At 39.5% G+C, this 18688-nt stretch overlaps 1 protein-coding gene across 3 annotated transcripts in view; it reads left to right on the top strand.

Annotated features, from left to right (window-relative positions):
• ANGPT1 (angiopoietin 1) overlaps positions 1–18688 on the top strand; it is a 217010-nt gene that overhangs the window by 112739 nt on the left and 85583 nt on the right. For all 3 annotated transcript variants that reach the window (XM_048841485.2, XM_048841482.2, XM_048841483.2), the window contains 2 exons: positions 1127–1248; positions 15994–16226. In XM_048841485.2, the coding sequence (XP_048697442.1) occupies positions 1127–1248; positions 15994–16226 (355 nt within the window). The remainder of the gene's footprint in view (positions 1–1126; positions 1249–15993; positions 16227–18688) is intronic.

Here is an 18688-nt window from a genome sequence, read left to right on the forward strand (position 1 = left end):
AAATTGGGGTTGGGGTGTGGGAGGGAGTGAGGTCTCCAGCTGGGGGTGAGGGCTCTGGGGTGGGGCTGTGGATGAGAGGTTTGGGGTGCAGGAGAGGGATCAGGGCTGGGGCAAGGGATTGGGATGCGGGGTGGTGGGATGAGGGCTCTGGCTGGGGGTATGGGCTCTGAGGGGGTGGGGCCAGGGATGAGGGGTTTGGGGTATAGGAGGGTGCTCCAGGCTGGGACCAAGGGATTCGGAGGCTGGGAGGGGGATCAGGACTGGGGGAGGGGGTTGGAGTGTGAGAGGGGGTCAGGGGTGCAGGCTCTGGGTGGTGCTTACCTCAAGCAGCTCCCAGAAGCAGCAGCATGTTCCCCTCTGGCTCCTTCATGGAGGCGCGGTCATGCAGCTCTGCACGTGCCCCATCTGCAGGAGCCGCCCCTACAGCTCCCATTGGCTGCGATTCCCAGCCAATGGGACCTGCGGGGGTGGCACTTGAAGCGGGGGCAGCGTGTGGAGCCCCCTGGCTGCCCCTATGCATAGGAGTCGGAGAGGGGACATGCTGCTGCTTCTGGGAGCTGTGCGGAGCGGGGCAAACCCCAGATCCCACTTCCCGGCGGGAGCTCAAGAGCCAAATTAAAACATCTCATGGTACGGAAGTGGCCCGCGGGTCGTAGTTTGTTCACCCTGACGTATGCAGATACTGAGTGCATGCCAACATTGCAAAAAGAGAAATCTTGAGGGAATTCTGTCATAGAAGCTCTAGTTACAAAACATCATATGCAACAGTTTGGCATGTGTTCAAATGCTGTCCAAGTACTCTTATGATCTATTTATGTGTTGTATATCTTTAATCTGAGGTTTTGTATACAGTTTCCCTCCTTTTAATGGCATATTATTATTCTGCAACAAATATGGGGCCGGCACTTCAGCCTGTGTTTACCAGCACAGCTCCACTGACTTCAATTTACACCAGGTCAGGATCTGGCCCCATGTTTAAAACATATTTTAAAACATGAACTGACCATTTCAATTAGACATCATGCAAGCTGACATAAAGTAGAATAAACATGTAACTCATTGTTCAAGTCTTCAGAATGGTAATACTAGAACATTGCAAGTTTTAACGCTTTTATTTATCCTTAAGGTACTAAATCAAACATCCCGTCTTGAAATTCAGCTGCTGGAAAATTCATTATCTACTTACAAGCTGGAAAAACAACTTCTGCAGCAGACACATGAAATACTGAAAATTCATGAGAAAAACAGGTGAGAGAAAATTATTAACCCCTTAAATGCTTTCTGTGTTTACCACAAATACTTTCCAATTCTACTCCTTTAAACCGCTGGGGCAAATGGTTGTTCTGAGCCTTGAATAAACAAAAACATGTAGATGGAAAGTCTAAGTAAAATCTAGATTGACAGATACTGGGAAGCATAAGGAAATATCAGCAAATCCAATTCTATATGGTACTAAGGTGTGGTAGTCCCTTAAGTTTTCAGACAATTAAATATACATAACTGGGTGAAAAGGCATAAGGAAAAGAGAAGTCTTCCGAAGTACATTTATAATATTGAAGTGGAAGAACCACCATGTTATGGGCTAAATTTTTCTCTTCAATCCTTAGTGTTGCACTCCAATTTAGTTAGTACCTGTTCTGTATGCAGAACTCCTACTTATAGCAATGGGACACTACATATGTAATGACTGAAGGATGTACATTGGAGATCTGACTGTAGTCCAGAAGCTGAGGAGAATTTTGCCCCCTCTTTAACACTATAGAGCAATAAGGAGATAGTAGCTAGTCCTCTAAATTTGGGTGTGAAAGAAATAATATAACTTTGGGGTTACATGCAAGAAGCACTCCACGTCATAGCAGCCATCTGGGTTCATGGAGTCAAAAATGAACTAAGGTTTGTGCAGGGATGCACAGTAGGGTTATAGTTTATTATGTGTCTGGCACCAGAGGCATGAGTGACATTTCACAGAAAAATAAAATAAAAGGTTCCTGCCCTGAAGAGCCTAAAATCTAAATTGACAACAAGAAGGAGTTTTTAAAGTATGTCAGGAACAAAAGGAATCTTAACAATGGTACTGGTCCATTACTAGATGGAAATGGTAGAATTGTCCATAATAATGCAGAAAAAAGTAGACGTGTTCAATAAATAGTTCTATTATCTATTTTTGGGAAAAAGAGATGATGATGATGGTGATGATTAAATACTTACCATTTCAATAGTAGCTAAGGATGGTTTTAAATAATAGCTATTAAACTTAGAAAATTTTAAATCAGCAGATAACTTGCACCCAAGAGTTTTTAAAAAGTTGGTTGAGGAGCTCTCTGGACTATTAATGTTGATTTTCGATAAGTCTTGAACACCAGAGAAGTTCCAGACGACTGGAAGAAATCTAATGTTATGCCAATATTTTAAAAGGGTAAGTCGGATGACCAGGGTAACTTATAGGCCCATCAGCCTGACATCAACCTTGGACAAAATAATGGAACAGCTGATATGGGACTCAATTAATAAAGTATTAAAAGAGGTCATATAATTAATGTCAATCAATATGGGTTTATGGGAATTAGATTTTATCAAACTAATTTGATATCATTTTTGGATAAGATTACAAGATTGATTGAAAGCACTGATGTAGTATACTTAGACTCCTGTAAGGCATTTTTCTTGGTATTGCATTATATTTTAATTATAAAACAAGAACAATGCAAAATAAATATGTCACACATTAAATAAATTAAAAATTGGCTAACTGATAGATCTCAAAATGTAACTGTATATAGGGAATAATCATTGAATGGATGTTTCTAGTTGGGTCACGCATCGATCAGTTCTTGGCACAACACTGTTTAACATTTTTATCGATGACTGGGCAGAAAACATAAATTTGTTACTGATATCAGTTGTGGATGACACAAGGATTGGGGGAAGCGGTAAATAATGAGGAGGAAAGGTCACTGAAACAGACTGATCTGGTATGATAGGTAAGTTGGGCATAATCAAACAATATGTGTTTTGATGCTGCCAAATGTCAGGGTGTACATTTAGGAGCAAAGAATGCAGGCATACTTACTGGATGGGATTCTCTCTCTGGGAAAAAGTGATTCTGAAAAGGACTTGGCTGTCCTCAGATATAATCAGCTGAATATGAGCGCCCAGTGAGATGCTGTGGTCAAAAGAGCTGAGCAATCCTTGTATAAATAAACAGAGGAATATTCACTAGCAGTGTGGAGGTTCTTATATCTCTGTATTTGACACTGGTGCAATCACTGTTGAAATACTGTGTCCGTTTTTGGTGTCCACAATTCAAGAAGGATGCTGAAAACTGGAGTAGAGCTACAAGGATGATTAAAGGATTGGAAAAATTCCTTATACTGAGACACTCCAGTAGCTCAATTTCTTTAGTTTATCTTAAGGGGTGACTTGATCACAGTCTGCAAGTACCTACAAGGGGAACAGAAATGAGGGCTCTTTAATCTAACAGGCAAAGGTATAATAAGATCCAATGGCTGAAAGCTGAAGCTAGACAAATTCAGATTAGAAATACGGTGCACATTTTTAACAGTGAGGAGTATTAACCATTGGGACAATTTACCAAGGGTTGTGGTGGATTCTGTGTTACTGAAAATCCTTAAATCAAGATTGGATGTTTTTCTAGTAGATATGCTGAAGTTCAACCACAATGATTGGACTTGAAGCAGGCTTAATTCAGGGAAGTCCTATGATCTGTGTTATACATGAGTTCAGATTAGATTATCACAATGGTCCCTTCCAGCCTTAAAATCTATGAATCTACAAAATTAGATGGATCACATAATGAGCAATGGCAACAAACTATTGGAACATAGAAGGAGAGGAAACTGATGATGGTGGAGAAAGGAAAAGATGCCCCTGAGAGTGCATTATTATAAAGAAATGATTGCTAATTTTGATGCCTTTGCAGAAATGGTCAAATAATTCATTGTCAATAGTATTTGTTGTGAATGTTGGCAATTTATCAAATCTAATAATTATTTGTGCATACATTTTTGATTGAGAAGAAGTTGAATTGAATTGAGCATTGACTAAATGAGTTTCATAGATTTATAAAATTAGAAATATGTATGTTTTAATTTCACTTTTAATTGACTGAACAAATAATTGTATTGCCATTATCTGCTTAGCTGCAAGTATTTATTTAGAATGTGCAAGGGATAGAGTCATTTATGTGATGTCTTGTGTATTTAATGTTCTTTCTTTATTTATGTATCTTAACAATGTGTCAGGGTGCAAGGCATGTGTGGCAGTAAATAAACTTGACTTGACTTGACCTTTGGGTGGCTACACTGACATTCATGATGAAATGGTCTGTGACATGATGAAATAGTCTGAGTTTGTATATGGAAATAAAGAATGTGTTGAAAAGCAACATTTAAATTGTATTGTCTCCCTTTAGAAACATTGCTGTATGGGGCAAACAGAAAAATAGGAAGGAATGTGGTCTAGTGATTAAAGCGGGGACCTGGAGTGAGGACTTCTGGGTTCTGTCACCGACTCTTTTAGTAGCTGAAAGGAAGGATGGTGTTGTGGTTCATAGATTCTAAAGCCAGAAGGGCCACTGTGCTCATTCAGTCCGGCCTTCTGTATAACAGAAGCCATAGAACTGCCCTGAATTAATTCCTGTTTGAACTATGGCAGATCTTTTAGAAAAACATCCAATCTTGATTTAAAAATTGCCAGGGACAGAGAGTCCACCGTGACACTGACTAAATTGTTCCAATAGTTAATTACTTTCACTGTTAAAAATGTGCACCCTATTTCCAGTCTGAATGTGTCTAGCTTCAACTTCCAGTCTGCTAGAGTGAGGAGTCCATTATTAAATTTCTGTTCCTTACGTAGGTACTTACAGACTCTGATCAAGTCACCTTTTAACCTTCTCTTTGTTATCCTAAACAGATTGAGTTCCTTGAGTCTATCACTATAAAGCATGTTTTCCAGTCCTCTAATCATTCTCATGGCTCTATGTAGTTAAGGCCCTGGATTGGGACTCAGGAGATCTGGGTTTAATTTCTAGTTCTGTCACTTGTGTGACACTGGACAAGTCATTTAGGTCCCGATCCTGCAATCACTTATGCACAAGTTTCTATTTCAGTACATGACTAGTCCCACTTAATTTTTCTGTGCCTCCATTCCCCATCAATAAAATGGGTATAATACTACTTTTTCGAATAATGTCCCAGTGGGTGCTCCATTTCAGGTGCGTATATGGCCCGTACACCTTTGATCAGGAATTTTCAGTGGCCGTGCCCATTTGCTCTGCACATATACCCTTGGTACCCTCATTCCCCTTAGCAATGGAACATAGATCAGCACAAACAAACCTCCTTCAGTTCTTTCTTGACCACCTTGGCCTGAAACAGAGTATATTATGGTGCCCATTTCTAGATTTCTCCATGCATAGCTTACTTCTACTGTTTGTTTTGGTTTTAGTCTACTATAGTTCTAGTTTTATTTTTAATATTCTTCATTTTATTTTTTCAAGGGGTTTTTATTTAGTTAGACAACCCTGTTACTCCTCCCATCCCCATCTTACCATTTGTGTGACAGGTCCTCCTCTCAGGAGTTGTTTCCCCAGAATATGCCTGGGACCTTTGGATTCAACTGCTGCTTCCCTTCTCAGGAACCTATCCTGGTCTGTGATAACCTATTCTTGTCGCATCCATTGTTTGGGAGATATGCACATCCCATCTAAGTGCAAAATCTGTTCAGCGTTCAAGAGTAGATCCAGAAAAAGTCTATTGGTACCGGAAAGTTCTAGGCCATTAAACCATTCCATTCTCTGGTACTTTCTTTCTCACCAGTATTGTCAAAAAGGGACAGACAATCAATGCCACCACTGTCTGCTTCCCCCTGGGACTAGGCTGAGGACATCTCTTTGACTCTCATATTTCAGTACAGGGATCACCTTGTTATCAGCCTACAGCCATCTCTTCAGACATTTTTTCTGAGAGACTTCTAGACCCAGACAGACTCATGATCTTGATTATCTGTCCTGGTATGAGCAACACTGGTTGCCCCTCCCGTTCCTTATGGACCCCTCAGTGGCCATACTGGGGCCCATAGGGTGCTTATTGTCAACAGTTTTGTAGAGCTCCCAACTACATATGGGGATCACCACAGGAAACAGTCTCCTGCTAGACCTATTCATCAACAATCTCAAACCAAGATGAGTCTTTCAAGGGACAAGAGGTGAGAGCTGATAAAGAAGTAACACCACAAACTCATATCTCCTTATACTTACCAGATGAGACTGTGATGCCCCCTTCCCTCAGTTGTTGTGCAGATGATTTTTATACAATTTCAGGAGCTTATGAAAAGGATCACCAAATCGCTTCAGATCCTTTTAGAGAAGGTTCAAGAAGAGTGGCCATATATATGAACAAAGCCGTGCTTGAACCTGCCAAAGCTATCTGGCAAACCCCAGCCACCATACTCCCAGCATGTAAAAGAGACAACCAAAAGCTCTTATGTTCCAGCTAACTACTCTGGTGGAGGGTGTGTAAATAAAAATTCAAACTTTTTGGTTGCTGATGCCATCAACAAGTGTGGCAGGCAACATCATTCTAAAGCAACATCATGGTAAAGATGAAATGTCTAGATCTCTTTGGTTGTAAACACTACTCACGCCATGAGTTCAAGATTGCTGTCATGGGATCCCAGGCTCAGTATTGTCAAACAGCTCTGAATCAACCCTTGGCTTGATTCATCTCACTTCTTACCTAGCATTACAACTTCCAATTATTCCCTACTTGTTAAATCAGGACTCAGGTAGGGTTCTCTACCCTGATGTGAACATTCTGCAGCTCAGAGGTTTTTTTCCTAATGGTCCTCTGGGACAGAAGTTTTCTGTTCCACAGAAGTGCCACAGGTTTTGTTAAACAGCAGAAAGGACTCCACCATGAAGACTTATCTGCAAAAATGGAAGAGATTTTGGCATTGATGTATACAACAACAACAAGTCTTTCCTGTCTGTTCTTCCCTCTGAGCTAATGTAGATTACCTGTTGAATTTGAAGAAGCCTAGATTTCCTCTAAATTCCATTAAGGTTCATTTAGTGGTTATCATAGTCTTCCATTCTCCGTGGAGGAGTTTTCAGCATTTGCCCACTCCAAGACTTCCAGGTTCATTAAAGGGTTGATTAACCTTTTCCCACAAAACAGAAAGCCCACCACAATGTGGGATTTAAATTTGGTCCACAATTGTTTCATGAAACCAAACTTTGAGCCACTAGAAAAGTGCTCCTATCTACACTTGCTTATGAAGATGGCCTTTTTAGTGCCTGTAACCTCTGCCCAATGAATTGAAGAACCAGGGCCATTAGTGGCACATTCCCCCCTTTACAGGTTTCTACAAGTGGAAAGATTTCCTTTAGCCACATCCCAAGTTTTAACCTAAAATATCCTCAGAATTCCATATCAGTCAGGTCATCTTTCTTCCCTAACCCACATCAAAACAAGGAGGAAGCCACCTCCACAACTGAGATGTTAGAAGAGCATTAGCCTTCTATTTGGACAGAACCAAACCAATTAGAAAGTCTCTCAGACTGTTGCTTTTGTGGACAGAACTAAAGGATCCACAATTTTCATCCAAAGACTATCAAAGTGGGATTTGGGATGCATCTTCTCTTGCTATGAGACTGTTAAAGTTCAGCACCCTCCTACAATAATAGCCTATTCTACCAGATGTCAGTCTACATTCATGGCACTGTTAAAAGACATACCAATTGCAGACATTTGCAGAGGTGCCACTTGGGCTTCCGTTCACATCTTCCCAAACACTATGTTTTAGTGCACGCTTCTAAGGCAGATGCTGCTTTCGATACTGCAGTTCTGTTGTCACTCTTAGGTCTGGCTTCAAAGCTCCCATCTCTTTCAGAGAGTACTGCTCATGAATCACTTGAAGTGGAGCACCTATAGGGGCCTTGCATAAAAAAAGGGCATAAAAAAGGAGAGTGTGACAGTCTTTACTCCTATGTTCACCCTTTTTACAAGCCTATGATACTTTTTGTATAAAGTATGCCTTGTGAGGTAGCATTTGAAAACTCAGAATCTGCTGAACATTATTGTCCTGGTAAAATATGTGTGGTAACATTGTATAGAAAGTTGTAAAATTCTGCTGTATAAGATATGTTCCAAGTCTGGAGAACAGCTTCAGACCAGTTCCCTAGAGACAAAAAGCTAGCCAACACCTCAGCCAGATGTCAACAAAATCAAATGGACTATCCCTTGGTTAAGTGGCCATTCTTTGGCAGGAAGAAGGATGTGAGCAAGAAATTTACATATTGGCAAAGAAAACAGCTGCAGTTTCCCATCTCTCAGACAACCTGTCTCCTGAACCCCAGCTGAAGATGATCTTCAAAGGGAAAAGAGAACTATGAGAAATGGGAAGAGAGGCCCCAAAATACTCCTACCTTTCTCTCTGCTCACAACAGCCACAATACATGAAAGGCAAAGAGACAGTCTTGGTTGAAAGGATTCCAACCAGCGAGACTGCAAAAGCATGTGGTGAGAGAGACATTTCACTTTGAATTCACTTAGCTTGTTAAATTACATGTTAGTTGTGTTTTACCTTTTATTTTCTTTGTCACCAATTCGGACTTTTATGCCTCATTACCTGTAATCACTTAAAATCTATCTTTCTTTAGTTAATAAACTTGTTTAATTGTTTTATCTAAACCAGTGTGTTTGAATTCAAATGTCTGGGAACCTCCATTTGAGATATCAGGGTTTGTGCATATCTTCTTTTATTAATGAAATGACAGACTTTCTGTGAGCTTGTATTATCCAAAAGAAAAGAGCTGTGTACTGCAAGATTTACATTTCTGCTGACGAGTCTGTGACTTGGAATTTTCTGTTGTCACTCTGCAATATAATTCAGCAGTGTCTGACTAGAGCATTCATATAATTCAGCTGGGAGTAATTTACATGCTAGAGGCTGTTTGCGGAGCAGATCAGGAGTGGTTGCTCTCACAGCAAAGCAGTGTAAAAGGCTGGAGAACTGAGGGGAAACAGCTGTTCAGCAGTCCAGATTATACCCTGGGTAATGCTACAAAGAGTTTACTTACCCTGTACAGTAACTGGAATTTTTTCAAGATGTTTGTCCCTATGTGTGCTCCACTGCTAGCCCTCCTTCCCCTCTGCCTCGGAGTCGTGGGTCATGGGACTCTGCAGTAGATAAGGAAATGAGGAAAGTTCATCCATGCTGCTCTGTATACCCTGGGTATACACATATACCATAATAGCACATTAGCAAACCAAATGGGCACGGAAACAAAAAATCTCTGATCAAAGGTGCATAGAGTGAATGCGTGTCTGAAGTGGATAGGGTTGCCAACCTTCCAGGATTGCCCTGGAGTCTCCAGGAATTAAAGATGAATGTTCAATTAAAGATTATGTCATGTAATGAAAACTCCAGAAATACGTCCAACCAAAATTGGCAACCATAGAAGTGGAGTACCTATAGGGATAAATATCTCCAAGAACTCCAGTCACTATACAAAGTAACCTCTCCTTCCTTTATCTATCTTGTCTTTTTAGATTCTAAGCTCTTTTGAACAGGGAGAGTCTCTTACTATGTACATATACAGCACCCACTGCAATTTGTCCCACAATCTTATAGTACATATTGGATGATCTTGTGAAATGTAATAACTGAAGGCTCATCTACATGGTGAGTTAGTACACAGCAAGCTAGGGTGTGAACCTATAGCAAAGCAGTGTCCACGCACTAACTCATTGTATAGACAAGTCCTTAATATTGTGGTTTCCCAATAACTGTAAATATAAATGATTGTTTACGTCAGTGCAACTTATTCTTCCACAAGACATTTTAAAATAATGTGTTACATTTTGAGAACGTTCCTTGCTTTCAGTGCTTTCACTTTAAACCTTTTTTGAGGGGGATGCAGGGTTACCGATGCCCATAATTGATTGCTATCTCATTTAGTATGCAACTGCTGGAGGAAAAAGGAGAATCAGAGAAATGAGTATAGACATAGCAGACTTGCCAATCTAGGCATTACACAGGAATAGGTAAACCAAGTGAAGTTTGTTTAAGCAGACAAATGTTTAAGCAGACAAGTGTTAGCAGATTCAGCACAAGAACAGTCAGACCATATACAAGGAAGATTATGATAATTTCTCCAGGAATACTTTTATTGGACACTACCTCCACTCTTGTGTGCCAGAAGTAATGAGAAACACAGTGCCACTGGGTGGAGTTTTAGACACACATTTTGGTTTCAGTGAAGAGCTTGATTTTTCTACTCCATTATACGAGCTTTATTTCCTATTCCTTACTGTAATTCCATTGACTTCAACAGATGAAATGAAGTAGAGAATGAGGCCCCAGCATTTTACTGGATTTAAAGAAATATGGGAATATAGGTAATACCACACCAGATCAGTGCTCCATCTACTTCACTGGCAATGTCCAGTGCTTGATACTAGACAGGAAGTTTCAAGAAAACTTGTAGTGGACAACTATAGAATAACCTGTCCCACAGGGGAAATTTCTCTCTAACCTCTCACAGCTAGAAGAATACAGCCAGAGAATAAGGATTTAAATCCCATTTCTCTCTCTCTCTCTCTCTCCTCTGTATATGGATGTGATTATATATTTGGCCAGACTTTTCTTAGTACAATGATAATACTTGTCTTTACCTGTTGAATAGATCAAAGGCAAAGTAAATCACACTGTCTATGGTTAAAATGTCCAGACTTTTTAAAGATTACTTTTAATGCAAGCGGTTAAGATAACTTTTGATGCAAGAGATTCCCCTCTCCCTGACCTAATTCATACCCTCTTCCCAAGCACATCTAAACTGAGGCATCTCAAAATATAAGTAAAAATCCCCTTTAAGATACTATGGTCTGGATTGGATTAGTAAAAACACTGTGTACCTTGCAATGCAGTTTGCTTAAATAAAGCTTTCCATCTTCCCAGGAGGGTTTCAAGAGTGCTGTCTCCATGTTCTACTTCATCACCTTTCAAAATGACATTGGCCCTCACTGGAAGTCTGTGTGTTGGCTTCGGTACTGGCCTGCTAACCTCTCTAGAATTATCAGGAAGGTTTATGAATAATGTTATACATGATGCAGTCATGCTGAGCTATCCTGCTGGCTTACATCCTGATAAATGTAACACATCATTTGTATGGTAGAAAATAGATTACTGGCTACACTAATACCAACAGAATAAACAATATACAGAAGTATGCTTAAAATGTAAGGCAAATTGAAGTTGGCTTTTTTCTGCATTGTACCTAACAACTCTAAAGAGTCCCTGTCAACATGGTCAGGCCCAATATGTAACCTACAATAACAATAATATCCTTTTCTTTATACTATTATTCTGATACCAGAAAGCCTATTTGAGCTCCTAGCTGAAGGCTGCAACATGTAAAAAAATCAGCTTGCTCACAGGGTAACCTTACAGTGAGCAGTGGTTTATTTTTATCAGTGTTGTGCCCTAGCTGTACTTCCCGACTATTCCATTCTAATGAGTAGACAGGGTTTAAAAGTGTACAGGGAAGTCATATTCTCTGTCTACTCACACACAAAAAAAGGAGCAGAGAGTCATTCAAGTCACAGCTATGGCATTTTGATTGAAAGCATTATCAAGGAATAGTACCGCATAATTACTGCAGTAGACAATTATAGATCATTTGGATGGTAAAGTCCATTAGAACAAAGACTATATATCCCCTTTTTGTCTTGCAGAGCACAAGGCCTTTACTTAACCAATAATAAATCATTGATATTGGTTTCATTTTAACCACAATATTTTTGTTAGTGCCCCTTTAAAATACAGCGATGATTGAAAACTTGGTAAACTCTTTGTTCACAGACCTTCCATGAGGGTAACCTGTTAATGGTGAATGAACTTTTGAAGGTTTGTGGAGTTAGGCTGGATCTGATAAACCTTCAAACTTATCTGAATTTCTTTGAAATTGTTTGGTCTCAACACCAGGCTAAAAAAACCCCAAACAGGATTTTTGTGAGCAATTTCTAGAACTTCCTTGCTGTAAAATCATGGGTGAAACTCTGGCCCCACTGGAGTGAAAGGTCATGACAGCAACCTTTCTCATGCTATTTAGGTAATTCTGTCCTTTCAGACCAGTCAGTGCAGAAGCCTCCAGTCTAAATAAAGTTTTGAGTTTTGCTCAGTTTTGAGAGATGGTTCTCCCTGGTTCTTAACAAAACTGAACCAAATTCTGTGGGCTTATATCATTGGTGAATGTGTCACAGGGAGTTCACCTGTCCTCAGAGCATATTCTTGTCCTTCATATCTTTGAGGCCTTTATATCTAGGGAAAAAAACATTGTAGAGATACAGGTCACTACATACACATTCCTTAACAATTTACTAGTTTTGCAGTATATAATACTATTTTCATCTACATAGCAAAGCATAAAGTAACCAGGCACTATGTCACCCCATCTTTGCACCACATGTTGTTGACACTATCCTCATAAATATAAAGATGTGTTATTGCTAAAGCAATAAAACATCTGCAGGCTGCCTCTCTGCATAGACTCCAAACAGGGAAGCTCTATGCATTGTCATCTTATTCTTCCTTGCCTGACATGGGCAATGTTACTATAAATAAGACACAGTGAACTGTCATCGCCATGGATTCATTTACTGTTATGTTAAGAAACGTATGATGTAAAACAAACAATGCAGCAATCCATGTTGTGGCAGTCAACCCTTCTTTTCTGTGAAAACATTAAGACATAGACACAGATGTAAAATGTTGTATGGTTAGAACTAAATTCTGTCCTATACTGCCTGGGTGGCCTGATGGGAATTTAGAGAGCATCTAGTCTTCCCTTACCCTTCAGCCGCCCAGAAAAATTCCAACCTAGCAACCTTGAGAATGCTACCAGCTACTCCCCTGTCCCGCACAGCATGGCCCTAACAGACATGTGTTCCAGACAGGGTGCATGATTCTCGTTTTCAAACTAGTTACATTATTACAAATTATAACATAATATACCATAAAAGTTGAAATGAGAAAGTCAAAATGAAACATTTCGGCCATATTGCAATGAACCATTTTGATAATTTCCCATGAAGATTTTGATGGAATTTACAAGTTCCTGCCAAATGTTAAGTTTTGTTGCATCATCATTTTCTGACAGAAAACTGTTCAGTCTTAAAATTTTTGATGAGCCCTGGCTAGAAGAGACCTTTAAAATCATCTAGTCAGTACATAACATGAGGCATAGAATATCACCAAGTGATTCCTGAATAAGTTGTAGCTGAGCTAGAGCACCCATCTTTTAGACCTACATTCAGTGTTGTTTAACTTGTAGTGATGGAGAATTAACCACATCCTTTGGCAATGTATTAAAATAGTTTACTACCTTCACAGTTAAAAATGTGCACATTGTTTTCATTTTGAATATTTCTAGCTTCAACTTCCAATATACTGTATCTTTTTATATATTTATCAATGAGATTAAAGAGCCTTGAGTATCAGTCAACTTCTCCCTTCCAGCTGGGGGCAAGGATGATGCCAAGAAAGTGGTACTCTGCTTATGTAGCTCTGCCTGGCTTTCAGAGAAAAGGATGGGACAAGCTTGCACAATATATTTCCTTGAGTGTCCTGTTAAGTGCAAAATTCATAATGTCTGGGGAAAAGAGATTTGCTATTGGATTTACTTAGGGATTTGTTTTGTTTTAGCTTTAAGCTTTATATTACTCTAGTGTGTACAGCAAATCCAGGGTCTGAGTTTAATCTTTACACTGTTATCATTTGTGACAACTCACATTAAGACCCCATGATATTTAATAGAAACAACTCCATAAGGATTTTATTACATTTCTCCGTTAGCTTAAATGACCTGAAATAAAATAGGCATTTTGCCACTCATCTATTACCCAGCAGTAAAAACCAAGGTGCGGAGAAAGAGAAAATAAATAAAATCTAGGATTAACTTGGATAAGAAGTGGCCTATTGGTAAGTTTGAGATCAATGGTTGGGTTCATGATATGAGAAACACCTCCTTTGGCATATACAGTAGAATCACTGATCAGAAGTTCAGCAGTTGGGAGGTTTTCATTTCTTTATCTAATATTAATAAAAACCTTGATTTGCTGAACTCCTACAATAATGCCGAAGTATCGGCACTGACAAGATTATAGGATGGTAGTTACATATATCCTAGCTTCCTGTTGCATCCACAACTCCTTTTGATCTTTATAAAATGAACATGGGGCGGGGGGAAGAGGAAGGAGTACAAGGAGGGGGAAAGTGTTTGCATACATTTATTCTAAAATTAGCCATAACATTTGATGAAAGCAAATCAGTTATTTTTCTACAGTTGTACTCAAGATTTTCCTGGCTGAGGAGATATAAACGATGAGAATTCAGAAGGCCTCTGAGTTACCGTATGAGTCATCATCTTCATTTTTTTGTTGTGCAAGAAAAGTTCCTTATGAGTGATTTTGACAAAATAGGGATCCCACATTAAGAATCCGACTTCCTGATTTACCTTTTGGGAAAAAAAACTCCTTTGCGATATGGAAGTGGGTACCGCTCACCTGTGCAAATTTTCCTTTCCCATCTTCACAAGCCACTTAAAATCTCCCAAGACCCTACAAGTTGAGAATCACGATTATGACATGAGACAACATTTTATTAAAATTATACAAAAGTTTATACAAAGTACTGAATTGATTATTGGGTTATTTTTAACTAAAGTTGTCCTATAATGCATTACATTCTAATGATCTGGAAGTTATTTGCACTGGATTGATTATTCCAAGGTTATATAAGATGTCTATATCTTGTTAGCATGCCTAGACACAAACCAGTTAAACTATCTCTTTTTCAGTACATTTTCAGCATCATTTTCTTCACTACAAAGGTGTGTAAATTTGTCAGCTGTAACTCTAATTTTCCATTTAATTATTATAAGAGACAGTGTCTTTCATATCAGACAGACTGCAGGCTATGTTTCTTTGTTTCTCTCAATATTTTAGCATATCAAGTCTCATGTGAAGCAATTAGAAGAGTTCACAGGAGTCTTTGAGAGGAAAACATAAGACAATGGCACAAGGGAACAAAGTTACAGTTTTAGGCACTGGTCCTAACAAGGTGTGCATTAGTCTTTGTAGGATCAAGGCCTTAGATTGCAATTTAGGAGCCTCCTGCTCTGCAAATGTAATGCACTGCTAATAAGCCAAAGCTTATGGGAGGATTCCATATGAGACCATATGATAAAAATAGATGCAAGTAGTCTGGGGATTGTTCTGTGTTTCTCTTATATTCTTTCAAAGATGCTTTCTTGAATCCATTAGACTATTGTTTAGATTTTTTTAGTATTGGCTCCATATCCCTTGGCTGGTTCCCCATTGTTCCCAAGTTTTTACCTTCTTGTGCTCACAGCTCTACACAATTCTGCTCCAGCCTACCCCACTGAGCCCATCTCTTATCACATTGCCCCATCAACAACTCCACCAACAACTTCCATGCCCTGTTCATCTTTTCTCCCTCTCCAACTCCAAAGTTGACTCTACAACTTTTTTGCACATGCAAAAAATATAGTTGGAACTGCATGCCTTATTTGGATGCTTAACTATCTGCCCAAAGTGGATAACTACATGTACAAGTTTCCAGCTAGGTACATAACTGACCTCTTGTGCATGCAGTTCCCTAAGGTGGGTGTACAAATTAGGAATGCAATCACGTGTACTTTTGCACCTGTAACATGCTTTGCACTGTTTAGAAAGCGAGATCCTAGATGTCAATCATGTTTAGATGCTAGATGGAATATACCAACCCCTTGGCTAACGTTTTAAAGTGAAGTTATGGCCATGAGTTTATTGCCTTTTTTAAACATGAGTAATTCATGTGCTGAACTCTGCATACAACCAAATGATAAAATCAGCACCAGCTTCTGTACCAATGTATATTAATACTAATTAATGTCTGTTGTTTTTTTTAAAGTTTACTTGAGCATAAAATATTAGAAATGGAAGAAAGGCATAAAGAAGAGTTGGATACTTTGAAGGAGGAAAAGGAGAACCTTCAAGGCTTAGTCTCACGCCAAAGTTACATAATCCAGGAGCTAGAGAAGCAGTTAAACAAGGCAACTAACAACAACAGTGTCCTGCAGAAACAACAGCTGGAATTGATGGACACAGTTCACAGTCTGGTCAATCTTTGCTCCAAAGGAGGAGGTAAGAGAGTAACATCTCTAAAAGTCTTAGAAATTTCTTACTAGAGCAGTGGTTCCCAAACTTGTTCCGCCACCTGTGCAGGGAAAGCCCTTGGCGGGCTGGGCCGGTTTGTTTACTTGCCATGTCCGCAGGTTCGGTTGATCACGGCTCCCAGTGGCCACGGTTTGCTGCTCCTGGCCAATGGGAGCTGCTGGAAGCAGCGGCCAGTATGTCCCTCGGCCCGCAGGCAGGTAAACAAACTGGCCCGGTCCGCCAGGGGCTTTCCCTGCACAAGCGGCGGAATAAGTTTGGGAACCATGGCACTAGAGTGACACATTGGTGAGGGGAGGGTCAAATTTACTTGTATAGGTCAAAAAAGAAAAGAGTCTCTGACATTCTGAGGTAATCAAGGACAAAGTAGCTTAGGAGAACATTTGAACATGGATAGTTCTTGAGATATTGCTGAGAGTGAACCTGATGCCAACAAGTATGTTTGACTTTTTGGTTGAAGCTCTTGTGCCAAATCTTCAGTTGGTGTAAATTGGCTCCACTGAGTGATACCAAATTATAGCCCCGGAGGATCTGACTCCTTATGACTTGTTGTTTTTCAGATATTTTCTGAATATTACGTTTCTCCTTATTTTTCTATTTTTTAAATTATTTCTTTGTTTCCAGTTGCACCCATAGTGTGGTAAGTACTGAACAAACATGGAAGATGGAATAGGTGCTGCCTTGAAGACATTACAATCCAAACCCAGGCAGACAAAAATGGCATAGGCAATGGGTAGACTATATGGCAAGTCATCAGGGTTATCATTGGTTACATCTTAATAAAGCATTTTAAAATGTATTATTATTAGATGTCTAGCTCTTGAGGGGCAATCTCTAGTTGCTTACCATGCTTGCAATTATTAGTCAACACATTCCTGTAGTATCACGAAAAAATTCTTCTTCCAGAGTGATTTTAATTCTCAGACCTTTAATTCTCAGGCCCTGCAGACCAACTCAGGAGAGGCATTCCATGCATCAAAAGTAGCATGGAAGAAAACATAGAGTTGTTGTAGGAGAAAAGGACAAACAGTTTGTCAAAGGGTGGCATCATGAGGTGAGGAGGTGGCGGCAGAGTGTGAAAAGGGCTCAGAAGAAGATAGGCTAAGCAGAGTCTTGCAGCACAAGGACAAGAGTTGCTGAGGAGGAGGAGATGGATTCAAAGAGAAATTCCAGCGAGAATTCAAGGGGAAGATGACATGATCAGAACAATGAGTAAGGGAGATGATCTTTGTCGATGTGTTCTATATGGACTGTTGAGGAGATATTGTGGATGTCAGGGAGGTCAAAGCGGAGGTTGAAATTAAAGATATGTGATTTGGCTAGGAAGAGGTCATCAAAAACCTTGTCAAGAAAATCCAGGAGCAAGTTGGAGGAGAGGCACACAAGGCAAAGGCAGCAAATGGCACATTCAGAGAGTTTAGAGATGAAGGGAAGAAAGAAGATGGGCCAATAGCTGAACAGGCAAGTGAGGCTGAGGGATGACATTCTAGAGAGAAAGTCCAGAGCATATGTGACTTGTGATTATATAACTGATTCCTGTACCAGTGCAAGTAAATGCATAGAGATGTGCAGGTAAAAAAAAACTGGCACCTGCATCATTGTAGTCTGATAGAACTAAGAGTCAAAAAGATCTAAGAGATGATCCAATCTAGTTTGTTCCCTTGAGAACATTCCCATGCCCCTTGTGATGCTTGTATCTGAATAGTTCCAGTGACTAGGATTCCATCTTCTTCCCTTGGAAGATTTTTTTCACATTCCGATCTTATTGATGGCATGCTTTTTTCTCATGTCCATTCTAAATCTTCCCTTTCTCTGTTGCTTTGACTTATTCCATGCTAAACAGTTCTTCAGCACCTTAAATTAAATAAAATCTTTTTTAAACAGTATGCTCTCATACCAATAGTTCAGCATTGTGAAGCAATTCAAATCCTCTAATGTATTTTATGGTCTTCTGGCAAGGAAATCTGGCAGAGTTTTGCTCAGCCTGTTTTAACAGCGCTCAGGAGCATTTTGAAATTAATATCAATGTGAGAGAGATATTATTTTCATACAGAGATGAACTGCAAGCTGTTGTAAAGACTGAAAACAGATTTTCTAGCCATCTTGAATTAGATTCAAACAAAATATTTTTCCTCTTAATTATGGAGATTTCAGACATCAATTGGTTCTTATAAAGACTTTGAACCAGGATTTTCAAAAAAATCAGAACTTAGGCTACTGGGTCCATATATAGGTACCTGGATAAGTGAATTTTCAGAAGTGCTCAGCACCAAACAACTCCCATTGAATTCAATGAAAGCTACTATGTGCTCAGTGCTTTTGAAACTCAAGCTATTTACATGTCTAAATGTAGACTTGGTAGCCTAAGTTGAGACACCTCCATCTCATTCCCCATATCTCTTTGTATTTAGTAGCTGACTCAGATTCATGCT

Source organism: Caretta caretta, chromosome 2 (assembly GCF_965140235.1).
Source record: "Caretta caretta isolate rCarCar2 chromosome 2, rCarCar1.hap1, whole genome shotgun sequence".
Taxonomy (NCBI): Eukaryota; Metazoa; Chordata; order Testudines; family Cheloniidae; genus Caretta; species Caretta caretta.